This window comes from Rhododendron vialii, chromosome 11a (assembly GCF_030253575.1).
Source record: "Rhododendron vialii isolate Sample 1 chromosome 11a, ASM3025357v1".
Lineage (NCBI taxonomy): Eukaryota > Viridiplantae > Streptophyta > Magnoliopsida > Ericales > Ericaceae > Rhododendron > Rhododendron vialii.
In genome coordinates, this window is record NC_080567.1 from 32,669,771 (window position 1) to 32,685,901 (window position 16,131).

The window sequence follows — 16,131 nt, forward strand, 5'->3', positions numbered from 1 at the left end:
TTGGGTTTTGTGGTTGGTTTTTAAGATTAATGAGTGGAGAGAAATAGAGAAAATTTATTGAAAATTGTACTCAGGAGTTTTGAGACCTCAAAACGAACAAGGCGAATGATCTGAACTGTGAAGCCTACTATGATAAGTACTTCTGGTATTATCTAGTCTTGTAATCGCAAAAATTTGTAGTTCTTTTAGGGAATTGATATTCGCACTCCAAGATTTACTGCAGGCGCTCCACCTTTTTGTTTTTACACTGTGATGTTGCTGGCAACATCACAGTGTAAAAACAAAATACACACTGATGTTGCCAGCAACATCACAGTATAAAAACAAAAAGGTGGAGCGCCTGCAATAAATCTTGGACCGCGAAAATCAGTTCCCTTCTTTTATCATACTAGTAAATTTCACACTAGCAGTAAACGTAGTGTTTCATAGGTGAACCGCGTAAATTCAATGCTTCTATTTTAAATTGTTAATGCATTTGTAAAAATATGACCGAGAAGTGCTTATTTTGTATAGTTTTTAGACATGCAACACAGAGTTACTTCTTTGTGTTGCATGTCTAAAAATCCATCTAATTCATTTGCAAGTTTCGACCAGAAAAGATTGATTCGGTCAAAGGAGTTTTATCCAAAGGACTTCTCAGAAGTCGAGCTTTGGGCACTTCTGCATCAACTAGAGATTTCATCATGGATGTGTGTTCTAGTGAGGAGTTCTTCAATTTGAAAGGAATTAGTGATCTTGAGCAAAAGATGGTTGAGACCCAAAGAGACTGGCATACTTCTCAGTTTATAGGCTTCTTACTTTGGCCCTTATTTTACCGGTTGCTACTGCCATAGTAGGGGGAGCGTTTTCCTCTATGAAGATTATAACTAGAAAACTGAATTACACATAGTTCAAATTTTCGATCTCACTTATCGAAAATTCTAGCTCCGCCATGGGGGCCACTTGGTTGGGATGCCTGTTTTCTCTTGGGGATGCCATCCTGCCCGTGGTCCTTTTTTTTAATCGTTGTGATCCTATGTCAATGATTAATGAATTCCTATTGCCAACTAATAAAAGAAAATTCCTAGAACTGTATTTTAGCTTAAGCTATTCGTCAGTCAAGTTAGATTTATTAGCTTGACTTGTAGAGTCAAGTCTATAGCATAACATAACCTTGAAGAAATGGTAACATTTGGCAGGTGAGAAATCCAAGATGTTTTAATGTGGACGAGATGTCGTTGCGAAAAATTAAGAGTCTTCTTCTTTCTAATTTGTTTAGTTGGGAGTTGACCGCGTCGTTCCGTGTGAAATATAAATTTATAAAACCTTGGAATTAACTACTACTCCGTAGAATAGTGGTCAAGACCGAGTATCGTTCCGATGGAGACAGTATGGCTGAGTTACGACAAATTCGATTAATTTTTAGATTAATTCGGGCAAAAGAAGTTTGGTTGTTTGAATTTGGAGAATTTATTAAACTAAGAGAAATAAATAAATGGAAAATTTGTAACGATTGAAGAGAAAATCTAGGGTTTGAATCCACCTCGACCGCGTAACTCCAACATGCATAGGCAAGATTAATTATTCGAATCAGAAGGGATTATTATTAGGGCTTGCAAACCCTAGAAATAATCATCTAGAAAATAATTGAGTTGTTAAAAGGTATAGATTATCCCATAGCACGGACCGTCTCAAAAGTACGGTCTGGCCGCCTAACGGCACGACCCGTCTTACGAGTATAATCTATCTCAGAACTCCAACTACAATCGATGAAAACCATTGTATAACTCGTATTTGAAAGCATGCATACAAATACTCAATAGATTAAAACCATCAAAATCATTCCATTCAATTGAAACGGAAAGGGTTCTTAGTTATACAATCAATCCGAATAATAAACCTAAAACCCATACATAAAATAGAGTTACTTGGTGCGAAGTTTCATCTTCCCCCTAGACAATGAAATTAGCCGGCCATGGAAGTTGGAGCCCTGTTTATGCGTAGCCCTGTTCTCTGTTCTTCGACAAAAATCCCTCTGAAACGTCTTTCTATCACGCCGCTGGAAAGAGTCAAAGTTCTCTTTAATAATAAACTAAAGTCCTCTTTTTATATGCTGTCGTGTGATACATATTAATTGGGGCCCGCCGCCAATACAACCCTATTCAACCCTATTCTCTGAATCCTTGGACTAATCAGTAATGCATTACCACATGGTAATTTTATTGGGTGCTTCTCCACTTGAATTCCACATGATAATTTCGACACACCCTTTGAATTAATACAGCACGCCACTTGATGTATTCGATCGACTTTCTTTTGACACACCATGTAGTAACCCGCAAGCTCGTGAGCCAACGTCGCATTAACCGAACTGAATAAAGCCCATTAATATGTCAAGCCTCCAAATATCTACAATCACAAGAAACGCATTAGTATTCTCCAAGTAACAATATAAATGGACTTAACAAGGTATAAATTAGAAAGATTAAATGGGTGCTTTTCAGCACCTATCACACCCCCCAAGTTACACTTCGCTAGTCCTCTAGCAAAGCAAAGAATAAAAGCAGCTTAGGAAAACAAAATAAAATGGATAGTTCTTTTAAACCCCCGAGCGGCCCCGGCAGGACGAGTGAAGTCTCGTGAGGGTTTTCAGCAGTGATCACCCACAAACACGGGGAGCCTTTCAACACAAAGAACACAGCCCATCATGCAACTCATCGACATATTAAGCAGAGACACAAAGCTACCACAAAGATATAGTAAGGCAAGCATAGTTCCAAGTGCTAACAATTCAAGAAATAAACTGTGGCACTGAAGTTTAGCATGTGTGAATACGAGCCTCAATCACAAATGAATAATAACCAAGCGCTCTCTTCGGACCGAGCCTCAACTTCAATTCTCACCGTGTCATGCACTCACAAATGAACTCACTCGAAACAAGGTGCATTATGAACTCTTGAGTGTGCGGTTTGGAGGTTACGTAAATGGAAAGCAAAGTACTCCGCACACTATGACACGAAAAGAATCCTTTATGTAGTGGACACGCAATCTCATGAACAAAATGCCAAGCATTGGAACTCTCCACCAATCAAACCTCAACCCAACACCCCTAAGATCAAACAAGACTTTATTCAAGGTTATAGCATTAGGGATGAGATAATGTATCAAGGCTAGGGTAAAAATAGATTTAAGTGTGAGAGAATAGCCAAGTATTTCAACTAAACAGGGCAAATATGTAATGTGTACCCCGCTAACATTAATTCAACTCCACATTATCTCTCCTTCCAACCTTTCAACATTTTTCAATTACAAAGCAACCATTCCTCCTTTTTCCAACTTATCGGTGCCCCTTTTTTTCTTTTTTTTTTCTCTTTTGTATTTTGTTGTGTTTTTTTTTTTTAAGGGACACCACCAATACTTCACAAAATTCAACAATTTACCTAAAAAAATTAACCTTTAAGCCTCACCTTTCTCCAAACACAATATGGAAGGTGGAGCTAACCAAGAAAAGGCTAAATCTGTAAGGTTCAATGTGGCTTGCAAGGGATAAATGTGAACACAAAGTAACGAACTGGCCCAAATATCAAGAAAGTGCTTGTAATCCTCTCCCAGGGGTGTAACATTCATGTGACAAACCAAAACCAAAGGATATTGTTATGCATTCAAGTTCCAACACTCGGCGACCAAAGATGATGAGATTGACAACAAATGTGTTCCTTTCCATGACAAACAAAGAGTTTAATTGACACCACTCCAATAAAAGATAAGGCTCAAAAGCTCACAAGGGTATAAGTCTCCACTAATCATAGCCTTTTAAGAACAGTCAAATCACAGCTCAAAAACAATCAAGGCCCAACGTGCAATGTGCAAAAATGCTAAAACAAAAGTCCCAGCAGTCTAGCAAATTGAAACTACTCTGCCATAGAGATATCGAAATGGTAGCAGAATACTTATACTCAAGTAATCAACAAGCGAGCACAACAAACAACAATCTCATGCAAAAATGCTCCCATTTTTTTTAATTTTCAATTTATCTTATTTTTTTCAATTTCAATTTTTATTTTAACAAACTACTAAAGTAAAGAAAGCACCCGAAGTATGCCCCACCCCCAACTTAAACTAGTCACTGCCCTCAGTGATTGCAAAGACACTAAAAGAAATAAGACAATGAAAAGAAAGAGGAGGACAGATACCACCTCAAGCGGAGAACTAAGCAGAAAAGAGTATGGCGGCCGAGAGGCCCCCCAACTTGAACGAAACAACCTGCAATGCATTAGTCTCCACCAAAACAAGATATGAAAATAAATAACAAAATTAACTGACAAAACAAAAACTAAGCAAAAAGAAAAGAAAACTTATGAGATTGCATAAATAAAACATAAACAACAATTAAAATCCACCACTTTCTTCAAGCGAAAGACACGAGTACTACTTTTCTCCCTTGCCAAAGACTGTGGTTCCCTACTTGTTGGAAGAGCAATATACGTAGGATTCAACGATATCTTGAGAAGTGGTGCCATCATCTAATAGGTTGTCACTCCCTCTGGGGCTGCCAGATTCTTTACCCACCCTCGGCTTATGAAGCAATCTCCGCCAAGCTAGACACTAAAGTCGGATGGTTCAGACAGATTTCTCGCTGCTAACTACGCGCCTGCCGCCAGACCCAACCTCCTAAGTACTACATACATAGCTTTGACAAGGTGGCTATACCAGACCGTGGGAAGCCGTTCGAGCACGACAAACACTAGAGGTATCTCACCCTTTATGGATTTGAAGTCTCCTAGACTTCATTTAAAACTCAATTATCCGGATAAACTGGATCATCTAAGTCAACTTCCTCAATCACCTCCTCATTATAAATACCTTCCACATATGGTTTTAAACGTTGACCGTTAACCTTAGAAACTTTACCATCCTGTGGATCTTTAATTTCAACCGCCCCATGGGGAAAAACTTTTTGAATTATGAAGGGCCCATCCCATCTTGATCTCAACTTACCCGGAAAGAGACGCAAACGAGAATTAAAAAGCCACACTTTTTGATTTGGTTCAAAGGATTTTTGGACAATATGTTTATCATGAAAAGCTTTAGTCCTATCCTTGTAAATGTGTGCACTCTCATAAGCATCATTACGCAATTCCTCTAGCTCACTCAACTGGAGACGACGATGAAACCCGGCAACAATCATATCAAAATTAAACTTTTTAATGGCCCACAACGCCTTATGCTCCAACTCTACGGGTAAGTGGCACGCCTTACCAAAAACCAACCGGTAAGGAGACATGCCAATAGGGGTTTTATATGCAGTTCGGTAAGCCCATAATGCATCGTCTAGTCGTGTTGACCAGTCTTTGCGATCAGTCCTAACCGTTCTATCAAGAATTTTCTTTATCTCCCTATTTGAAACCTCAACTTGGCCACTAGTTTGCGGATGGTAAGGTGTCGCCACCTTGTGGGTGATAGAATACTTACGCACTAGTGCCGCAAAATGCTTATTAACAAAATGGGTACCCTCATCACTTATGATCGCTCTCGGATAGCCAAACCGACTAAAAATGTTGCTCTTAAGGAATTCGAGCACTACTTTATGATCATTTGTTTTCCTGGCCACCGCTTCCACCCACTTAGACACATAATCTACTGCTACAAGAATATACTCATTCCCAAAAGAATTAGGGAACGGTCCCATGAAGTCTATGCCCCACACATCAAATAACTCCACCACTAGAATGGAGTTCAATGGCATCATGTCTCGACGGGACATGTTTCCGGCACGCTGGCAGCGAAGACACGTCTTACAAAACTCGTGGGCATCTTTAAAAAGAGTCGGCCAATAGAAGCCACTCTGCAACACTTTTGCCGCTGTTTTCTTCCCACTAAAGTGTCCCCCACATTCAAGAGTATGACAAAAGGTCAAAATACGATGATACTCACACTCGGGGACACAGCGCCGAATTACTTGATCCGCACAATACTTAAAAAGTATCGGATCCACCCACAAATAATGCCCAACCTGAGAAAAGAATCGGTCCTTATCGAGACGGGACCAATGCGAAGGAATCTCACCGGTGGCTAGGTAATTAACAATAAAAGCATACCACGGAGGCCGAACTTGCGACACCTCAAATAATTGCTCATTGGGGAATGAGTCATGAAGAGGCACGGTATCACATGAGGAGTCAACAAGGATCCTCGACAAGTGGTCGGCCACAGAATTTTCGGAACCTTTCTTGTCCCGAATTTCAAAATCAAACTCTTGTAGCAACAAAATCCATCTAATGAGTCTAGGTTTCGCATCTTTCTTAGAAAGCAAGTGACGCAATGCAGCATGATCAGAATACACAACAACCTTAGACCCGATGAGGTACGACCTAAACTTGTCTAATGCAAAAACAACGGCGAGCAACTCCTTCTCTGTAGTGGTGTAATTCAATTGAGCATCGGAGAGGGATTTACTCGCATAGTAAATCGCATGGGAAGCTTTGTCAACCTGTTGGCCAAGGACAGCGCCAACTGTATAGTCGGACGCATCACACATGATTTCGAAAGGTAATTTCCAATCGGGTGACTGCATAATAGGTGCGGAGGACAGGGCATCTCTCAACTTGACAAAGGCCTTCATGCATGCCTCGTCAAACACAAATGGCACATCCTTGGCGAGGAGATCGCACAATGGTTTAGCAATCTTGCTAAAATCACGAATAAAGTGGCGGTAAAAGCCCGCGTGCCCTAAAAATGACCTAATCTGCTTAACAGAAGATGGGGGAGGGAGTCGCGAAATTAAGTCAACTTTGGCTTTATCCACCTCAATCCCCTTTGTAGACACCACATGTCCCAACACTATCCCCTCTTGAAGCATAAAATGGCTGTTCTCCCAACTTAGTACTAAATTTTTCTCAATGCATCGCTCAAGCACCTTGCTCAAGTTGCAGAGACAATCATCAAATGAGGTCCCAAAGACTGAAAAGTCATCCATAAAGGCCTCGAGAAACTCCTCCACCATGTCAGAGAAAATAGACATCATGCACCGCTGAAAAGTAGCGGGTGCATTGCACAAACCAAATGGCATACACCGGTAAGCAAAAGTGCCAAAAGGACAAGTAAAGGTAGTTTTCTCTTGGTCTGCAGGGTCGACGGGCACTTGATTGTATCCGGAATAGCCATCCAGAAAACAATAATAGCTTTTGCCCGCTAACCGCTCTAAGATTTGGTCAATGAAAGGCAATGGGAAGTGATCTTTCCTAGTCATGGAATTGAGCTTGCTGTAGTCAATGCAAACACACCACCCCATGGTGACGCGTGTCGGGACAAGCTCACGTCTCTCGTTTTCGACCACAGTTATGCCCGACTTCTTGGGCACCACCTGAGTGGGACTCACCCACTTACTATCTGCGATGGGGTATATGATACCCGCATCCAAAAGTTTCACAACCTCCTTCATTACCACCTCCTTCATATTCGGGTTCAACCTCCGTTGCATCTCACGTGATGGTTTGGCATTCTCTTCGCAATTAATGCGATGCATGCACACGGAGGGATCAATACCCTTCAAGTCTGCCACAGACCACCTTATTGCACTCTTATATCGCTTAAGTTTCTCAACCAATTGACCCTCCTGTGTACAGAAAGGTCAGACGCAATAATAACTGGAAGGGTGTCATCGATACCTAGAAACACATACTTGAGATTAGCTGGAAGTGGCTTCAACTCAAGTTTCGGTGGAGCCTCAATAGACGGAGGGGCAGTCTCGTTGGAAAGTGCGGGAGGAGGTGCAAACTGCGCTGTCCATTTTGGAGGTGAATTATTAAGTAATAGATTTATCTCCTCGATGGACTGATCGATATCATACTCTTCATACCCAAAGTGTGCCAAACAAGCGGCCAACGGGTCATCGGTCAAAACATAAGGCAATACCTCCTCCACCAAGTCCTCCACGACATCGACTGCGAAGCAGTCTTCCTCTAAGGGAGGGTGTTTTGCGGCCTTATAAACATTAAGCTTAAGGGTCATGTTCCCAAAGGTCACCTCCATCTCTCCACTCCTCACATGAATATTAGCATTTGTGGTCGCCAAGAAAGGACGACCAAGAATAATCGGAGTCTGCTTTTTAAGGGTTTGCACCGGTTCTGTGTCAAGGACTATAAAATCAGCCGAAAAGTAAAAATCATTAACCTTGACAAGAACGTCCTCAACTACTCCACGTGGCACCTTAATAGATCTATCAGCTAATTGCAAGGTAACCGACGTGGGCTTCAACTCCCCAAGCCCCAATTGTTCGTACACCGAGTACGGAATCAAGTTGACACTAGCCCCTAAGTCTAAAAGTGCTCGTTCTATGGCATGCCTCCCAATGACTATATTAATAGTCGGGGTACCAGGATCTTGCATCTTAAGGGGAGCGTCCAATTGAAAAATAGAGCTCACTTGTTCGGTGAAAAGGACCTTTTTAGACACATTGGTTTGGTTTTTCCTCTTTTGAGTGCAGAGGTCCTTTAGAAATTTTGCATAAGTTGGGACTTGTTTGATGGCATCTAGGAGTGGGATGTTAATTTTCACTTGCTTGAATACCTCAAGGGTATCCTCCATAGATACTCCCCTCTTAGGAAAAGGAGATAGTGCATTCAAACATGATGGGAACGGGGCTTTAGGCACATAGAGTGGTACCTTAGAGCCTGCTGACACAGAAGTGGGTGATGCAGGTGTGACTGGAGGGGTTCCCTCTTTACTCTGTGAACTTTCCTCCCCAAAGTCATCAGGGTCGGAAGGAGCCAAATGCTCCTTCGATTTCGCTTTCTCTGGTCGGGTTTCGACCTCTCTCTTATTGCGCAAAGTCATGATTACCTTAGCATCAGCAAAAGGTGGGTCATGAACCACAAACTGTCCTCCAGGAGGTTGGACAGGCTGACTGGGCAACCTACCTTCTTCCCTACGATTAAGTGCATTGGCTACACTACAAGAAAAAACACCATTCGCGACTAATGGTTTAGTCGGCAATTGTAGGCATTTTAGTCGGCAAAAACCTTCCCCGACTAAAAATTTTGGTCGGCACATTAGTCGGTGGAAGAGGGTCGGCAAAGGTTGTTGCCGACTAAAAAAAGTTTAGTTGGTAAAGATTGGTCCATTTGCCGACTAACTTTTTAGTCAGGGAATGTGTTACTATTGGCCGACTAATTGTTTAGTCGGGGATGTGTAACCTATTTGCCGACTAATTATTTAGTCGGGGAATGTGTTACCTATTGGCCGACTAATGTTTAGTGGGGGAATGTGTTACCCATTGGCCAACTAATTGTTTAGTCGGGAAATAACATTTTGAATCAACTAATTTGTGGCCTATTGGCGACTAAACTTTAGTCGGGAAATGTTTCATACCAATTTGTCATTCCAAAATTTCCTACAAATTTTTTCCACATTATTATTCCCTGTAAATTTCAGCCAACAATCATTAAAGCCACAAAATTAATACAAAATAAAAATTCCAAGAAATAAATACAAACTTTCATAAATAGAGAGGTGTCCACCAAATAGTTAAAAAATAACTTGTATCCAAATTCCTAGAGTGCAAAATAACAACATGTTCACCACAGGGGGGAAAAAAAATCGAAGCTCAATAACAAAATGTATCCAAACCCCGTGGACAATCAACTTCAACATGCAAACGGATAACAAAAAAATCCAAGCACGTCCACAACCAAAATCCAACTTTGATCTTCATAGTCAATAACCAACATCCTGATACTCCATTAAAACATCGTCCCTGTAAAAAAACAAAAAAAAAAGAACAATCCATCATTAGTATTTATGAACTAGTGTATCTCATTGCACAAAGCATGAACATGGTAAATATTTACTAATTAGAAGCCAGAACGAAAAATTATCTTGACATAATTATGCATACGTAAATAACTATAAGATTAGAGCTAGCCACACAACCTACAACATGGATAATGCAACAGTAAAAAAGAAGGGTTAAATATCTACTTCCCCCTCCAACTATTCCAATTTTAGTTACTGAAGACCTTTGTTAAAATAAAGAGAAAATTGAGTCATTGATGAACCTTGTACAAAAGCTAAGTGGAGAGATGCATCAATTGTCCACGCAGGTACCGACTAGACCAAAATCTCCGTGATTTCCAGAAAACAAATTTCCTATGTTGGATTAAGGCAAACAAAAACTCCTGCATTAAGGCAAACAAAAAACAAAATACGACAGCCTTCTAAACAGAGCATTCAATTTCCTATGTTCACTTTCTTTGTATTTGAATATTTTCATAATTCACTCTCTCCACATGGAATAGAATGTGCAACATCGCCCAACCCAATGTGGGAACAAAAAGATCGTGTAATTCAAGACAACTAGAGGAGCATGTTGTTGAAAACACAATAGGAAAGATTCGAAGATATAGGCTTAGTTATGGTCAGTGTTCCCAGCATTGAAAGAGATCATCCCCATGTATATCAACATACTCTCCCCCAACCACCCCACAACCCAAACGAATTTCTATTGACGAAAACCACCTGTCATGGTTGTAAACTAATAGGAGATGAGTGAACTTATCATTCAATTACAGTTGTTACAGGACCTTTTTCCTTGCAACTTCTTAATGAGAACATGGACTAAGGAGAGGAATATACAATGTCAAATAAAGAAGCCAAGTTGAACTGGAAACTAGAGCGATAGCTTAGATAGTACGGGATTTCTACCAATTGGTCATGTATATACGTATATATTTGGACTTCAACTGGCCCATATTTCTCTTCATGACTGAAACTAGATTTGCATAAATCAATCTATCAGCGACGTCCATCTCCCTCAACCCCCACAGAAATAGCTAATTCCTGCAGTGCCATAATAATGGACTAACGGAGTTCTAGAAAAACTATTGACTTCAATAAGCGGGCCAATGCTAAATAACTGTTGTTTGCAAGTTATAGGATGAGGAACCCATAAACAATCAAGTCTCCCTCCCTCCCTCGACGGGGAATTACCAACAAATAGTTGGGCATGGACTCAATTAAGAAAGAACTAACTCTAACATTAGAGCCATGCAATCTACAACATTGGTTTAGCTTACAACACGGATAATGCAGCTAGAAAGCATTATCACCTGTAAAGGTCTGACGGACTAACTCTTGTATGTCATGAGGTAATAGGTTTGACGGACCCTCTCCACTCCCACTTCCCATGTTGAAGGAAAAAGGTTCAGAACCACCTATAAAGGTCTCACTCACCTGTTTAGTTCTAATATTGTCACCTAAATCATACAGCTCATCTCCATCTCCAAAGAACTCGAGGCCACTACTACCAATACTTCCTCTAGGACTGTTTGGATCTGCCCCACTTTCACTCTCATTGCCATCACTTTTTTCAATGTCACTATCTAGATTTACCACATCATCGACCACATTTAACTATGCATTCTCCACATAAATAGATATAGTTTCTCTATCATTATGAATAGCAAACATGTCCCACACCTCAGTATCAGTCTTTAACTCTCTCAACCCACCATCCAAATCGCAATTAGGGCGCTTATGATATATGTTGCAATTTTCTAAACACCCTAAGTCCTTAATCATGCTTATCATCTCAAAACACGACATTAGGTCTTTGTCTACATTTTTTATGAATTCAACCTTGCCCATTGAATACTTTTTTGCTGGCACACAATATCATTACACTACATTAAAAAAAGAAGCAGCAATTCTGTGCTTTCACAAATTAGATGGGAGGCCTACCTGCTATTAGGATAGTAATAGAAGAAGTTGATGGAGCCATCAGTAGAAGAGAATATCTTACTCAATGCAACTCTTCTGGGCATCTTCTTTTTGACTTCTCCTCTTTTCATTAATTTGTAGTTTCTAAGTTCATCGCCTTCATCCTTGCTACAACATCATCATGAACGATGTGGCATCACTAAAGAGGGATATGGAGTCATAAAGATCATTCAAGATTATTCAAGAGGCAGAAGAGTGGTCTACAAATTGAACATAGTAGTTGAAACAAAGATACAATCCGTACGCGTGAAGCTATCATTATTGAAACAGAAAAGTACACAGTGAACTTACATGCAAGAGTTGAATAATTGTAGCTAGCTACCAAAAAGTAGTTAGCCCAACAGTCTTTCAAAGAGTCTTTTGTGGCTGCACTAAGGAGGTATATAGAGTAAGAGCATAAGAAGGATGATTCAAGAGGCAAAAAGAGTGGTCTACAAGCTGAACAAAGTAGTGCTGACCAAAAAAAAAAAAAGCTGAACAAAGTAGTTGAAACAAAGACACATTTCGTACACCTAAAGCTAGTATTCTCGAAGAAGAAAATTAGATAGCTAACTTACTTGGCTATACACAAAAAATTAATCCCAACAACAAATAATGAATAAACCAACACAAGGAGAAGCAAAATGAATTGTCAGGGATAAATTGTAACACATCCTTGTTCACGAATTATTATCGTACCTTCAAATTGAGAAGTGAGTATTCCGATGAAGAAAAATGCCATAGCCCAAAAAAAAATAGAGACGCTAAAAAAAACCCTGTGTATCTTGACCAAGGCTTGAAATTTCAATAAAACCTGTTACAAGATGACACAAAAAGCATTACGAACTACCTTGCGGTATTATACATCTAAGAGATAGTTACCCATATCATAAGAGACATATGAACAATATAAAACTAAGACAATTGCCCATGCACTACACTAAACAAATGACAATATACTCATTAGCATTAAGACTACAGATAAGAATAATACTAATCACCCTTAGTCACCCAAAACAATAAAAGGTTCAAGGTACTGCTGACATGTATCAAAAAGTAAACCAAACAACACATGCCCCATAAAGGTATAAACATAAAATTGAAGAAACTAAAGAATCAACGAAGGAGAGAACAAATGACTAAACTTTCTCATTTTGTTCCAATGCCCGAAGGTAGATGAATTAATTTTTCGAGATCAAGCAATTCTTCGGGGTGTAGAAAACGGGGCTTTGAGATTGAACAATAGGGTTCACAGAGAAGGATATGTATTTGTACCGTACACATACATATCTGCATAGATGAGATTTAGAGGGAGGGGACGAAACCAGGTTGAGTTGCGGGGCGAATTGTTGGAACCAACACGCACACAGAAATTGAGGGTTACGGAGAGAGATAAATCGGGGGTTAGGAAATTAGAACTTACTCAAATAGATATTGATCAGATCCTGAACCATTGAGACGCGATGATGGTAGTCCGTCATGATCGTAGTGGCTGGAGATGGGTTCTCCATGGTCGCGAGTCGCTCTTTGTTGCAGGTTGAGACGGTTTGGGGAGAGAGGAAAAGTGACGAAGAGAAAGAGAAGGGGGCCTGTATGCTTTGGGGGTGGGTTAGATCAGGCGAGGGAATACGGTGCCGTTTTATTTGGGAAACAAAATTGCCGACTAACTTCTTAGTCGGCAATTACCAAAATGCCGCCGTTTTTTTCGCGAAAATTTCAATTTGGCACAAAAGATATATAATGTCCCCGACTAAAATTAACTTAGTCGGCAATTGTCTGATTTCAGATTTAGGGGAAAATATTTAGTGGGCTCTAATTGTGTCATCATTGAATGCAAACTTCAAACTTTATTGCTATGAATGTTTTTATAATGGTTGATCTGAACCGTTAGAATTTCACGTCTTGCTGATTATATTATTGTCACCAAAATCAAAAATCATTCAATATTAGCGACCACATGATCGGAATACTTTTACTGTGTCCAAAAACATTAAAGTCTTATAACACACCACCCGAGCCCCGCTTGAGGTCTTTTTGCGTGATCAAAATAATATATCTTTAATTTTTTACCAGTTGTATCTTTCTTACCGAGATTATAGTTAATAACTTTTCGTTGGACAATTGATCGAAAGGAAAATCCTATTTTTCTAATGAGTTCATGTCTCGATAAATGGATTTTCTAAGTTTGATCAAGTTGCAAATTTTTGAGAATAAATAATTCAACAAGTGCAACAAAATCAATGGTCTCGATCATCATGATTGTCTTGCAATCGTGTGGCTACTATAACAATGAATACAACATAAGGCTTAGTTGATTATCAAGTAAATCAAAAGTATAGATTGCAAAGGTAAATGTTGAGCCATATTTTATAATGCTCGATTTGAATCGTTAAGATTTCACATCTTACCGATTGTAGTATTGTCACCAAAATAAAAAATCATTCGATATCAGCGACCACATAATCGAAAGCTATTTAATGCGTTCGGAGACATTTAAGTGTTATAATGCACTAAATGAGTCCTACCTGAGATCTTTCTTGGCAATCGAAATCATCTATCTTTGAGGTAATACGAATAAGATCATTTGTACAAAAAATGAAGTTAATCCCCTATGGGTAGACACTTGATCAAACAAGAATTTTTTTTAATTTAAGAATTTGTGTGCCGATAAAGGGGCTACTTTAACTTGATCAAGCCAAAATTTTACAAAAAACTTATGATTAAGAAGGACAAAAAAAAATGAATGGTTTTGATCGGGAAAGTTGCATCGTGGTCAATGTAGTCGGAACAAATATTTCCATTCTTGAAAGTTTTAAAACAGGGGAAAATTGATATTCCACCACTAAAATTGTTTTTAGTCGGCAAAAATATATAAATGATATTTATTGAGTTTTTAAATTTGTAAAAAATGATTTTTCCCGACTAAACTTAGTATTAGTCGGCTAATATAAATAAATACCGACCAAAATAATTAGTCGGGAAAATATATTTTATTTTTTGATTTTTTAAATTCATAAAAAATAATTTTTGCCGACTAAACTTATTATTAGTCGGCTAATATCAATAAATACCGACCAAAATAATTAGTCGGGAAAATATATTTTATTTATTGATTTTTTAAATTGCTTAAAAAATTAATTTTCGCCGACTAAACGTACTTTTAGTCGTCAAAAAGCTACTATTAGCGACTAAAATATGTTTAGTCGGGAATAATTTAAACTTTTATCGATTAATTTATATTTAATCGGTAATTTGTCAGTATTTGGCGACTAAAGTTTTTTTAGTCGGCAATTTTAGGCGGGAATTGTGTAATTTGTTGTAGTGCTATTTGACCCACTTGGGTCTCGAGCCGCGAGATGGACTGGGTATTGGAACGCACTTGCTGTTGGGTATCATTGAAACAGTCAAGCGCTTGCAGCACCTTGTCCTCGAAGGATGGATCCCGCGTGGATTGGGTGGGTGCTTGGCAGTTTTGTGAGCGATAGGCAGCTGGATTAAATGGAGTATTAAAAGGCCTAGGCTGCTGGGTAGAGGAACTACCTTGATCTTGCGATCTCCACGAGAAATTAGGATGTTTGGCCCAACCCGCGTTGTAAGTATTAGAATACGGATCATTACTTGGTTGGGAGAAACCTCGTGCATTAGCGTACCCTTGTGCAGCATTAACCTGCTCCTCCACAAAAATAGGGAATTGTGGGGCCGCAGGACAGTCAGTGATGAAATGGGCCGGACTAGCACATAAAGAACATGCCTCCTGAGAAAGTGGAGGCTGTGAGGTGGCCGGTCTCATACAAAGAAGCTTTTCAACCTTTTCAGTCAGTATTTCGACTTTGGAATTGAGGTCATGAGATGGTTTGATCTCATACATACCTCATGGCTTATCAGAGCCAGTAGTGACAGACTTACCTCTCCTCTCAAAAGAAACATTTTGTAGGGACCCTTCGCTCATAGTTTCGAACAATTGCCAGGCTTCCTCTTCACTCTTAACCATCACAGAGCCTCCACATGAGGCATCAACCATCACACGATGTGGCAGAAGCAGCCTAGAATAAAAACTTTGTACTAATTGCCACTTAGGTATGTCATGGTGCGGACACTTACGAATGAGATCCCCATATCTCTCCCAAGCCTCATAGAACTGTTCATTCTCAACTTGTTGGAAAGTGGTAATCTCTTGCCGAAGTCTGAGTGTTTTTTCTATGGGGAAGAGTTTCTTAAGGAATGCCGCACTCATTTGCGCCCAAGATGTTATAGAATTAGTTGGCAAAGTACTAAGCCAATGTTTGGCGTTCCCTATCAAAGTGAATTGAAACAAAATCAATCTCAATGCATCCATCGGAAAATTATGAATTAAAAGCATGGAACTGAGGGCTTCAAATTCAGTGATGTGTTGATATG

General features: G+C 39.6%; 1 protein-coding gene, 1 long non-coding RNA gene and 1 other non-coding gene across 3 annotated transcripts; 1 reads left to right on the forward strand and 2 right to left on the reverse strand.

Annotated features, from left to right (window-relative positions):
* Positions 1 to 7,548: 7,548 nt before the first annotated feature.
* LOC131307125 (uncharacterized) lies at positions 7,549 to 8,814 on the reverse strand. The gene has a single exon (XM_058333536.1). It carries the CDS (start codon positions 8,812 to 8,814, stop codon positions 7,549 to 7,551), a length of 1,266 nt encoding a protein of 421 aa, XP_058189519.1.
* A 641-nt stretch (positions 8,815 to 9,455) lies between these two features.
* On the reverse strand, positions 9,456 to 13,304 carry LOC131308418 (uncharacterized). Its single transcript, XR_009194429.1, has 3 exons — positions 13,157 to 13,304; positions 11,716 to 12,547; positions 9,456 to 9,733 (listed from the first exon to the last, which is right to left on the reverse strand). It is a non-coding gene; the product is annotated as an uncharacterized LOC131308418 (long non-coding RNA).
* A 2,508-nt stretch (positions 13,305 to 15,812) lies between these two features.
* LOC131309014 (small nucleolar RNA R71) lies at positions 15,813 to 15,919 on the forward strand. The gene has a single exon (XR_009194688.1). It is a non-coding gene; the product is annotated as a small nucleolar RNA R71 (small nucleolar RNA).
* The last annotated feature ends 212 nt before the right edge of the window (positions 15,920 to 16,131 follow it).

Bases quoted from the DNA above. Each gene is read 5' to 3' on its own strand.
- LOC131307125 (XM_058333536.1), bottom strand. From the start codon at position 8,814: ATGACTTTGCGCAATAAGAGAGAGGTCGAAACCCGACCAGAGAAAGCG.